Source organism: Phaethon lepturus, unplaced genomic scaffold, assembly GCF_000687285.1.
Source record: "Phaethon lepturus isolate BGI_N335 unplaced genomic scaffold, ASM68728v1 scaffold29296, whole genome shotgun sequence".
Classification (NCBI taxonomy): Eukaryota; Metazoa; Chordata; class Aves; order Phaethontiformes; family Phaethontidae; genus Phaethon; species Phaethon lepturus.
In genome coordinates this window covers 5,194-5,454 of record NW_010546036.1, presented here as the reverse complement: position 1 = coordinate 5,454, position 261 = coordinate 5,194, and the positions used below count along the sequence as shown (strand labels likewise).

Here is a 261-nt window from a genome sequence, read left to right as displayed (position 1 = left end):
GGGCTACATCCCCAGTAACTATGTCGCGCCCTCAGACTCCATCCAGGCTGAAGAGTAATTGCCATCTTTGAGACAGTTTAAAGACGAGCGATAGCGAACGCGCCCCGCGCGCTCCTCCCTCCCCCTGCCCCCCTCCTGGGCAAAACCTGCACGGGTTCTGGGTTCTTCCTTTTTGTTATTTTTCCCCTTTGAATTTGCAGGCGCCTTAAACGTTTTCCAGCCTCTCTTTAACGCCCATCAAGGTGCGGCGTGGTTTCGCCG

The 261-nt window shown here is 55.6% G+C and overlaps 1 protein-coding gene across 1 annotated transcript in view; it reads left to right on the top strand.

The window, feature by feature from the left end:
* Window positions 1–4: 4 nt before the first annotated feature.
* SRC (SRC proto-oncogene, non-receptor tyrosine kinase) overlaps window positions 5–261 on the top strand; it is a gene marked incomplete at its 5' end in the record, with an annotated part of 4,851 nt that continues 4,594 nt past the window's right edge. The window contains one exon of the mRNA XM_010289176.1: window positions 5–54. Within this exon, the coding sequence (XP_010287478.1) occupies window positions 5–54 (50 nt within the window). The remainder of the gene's footprint in view (window positions 55–261) is intronic.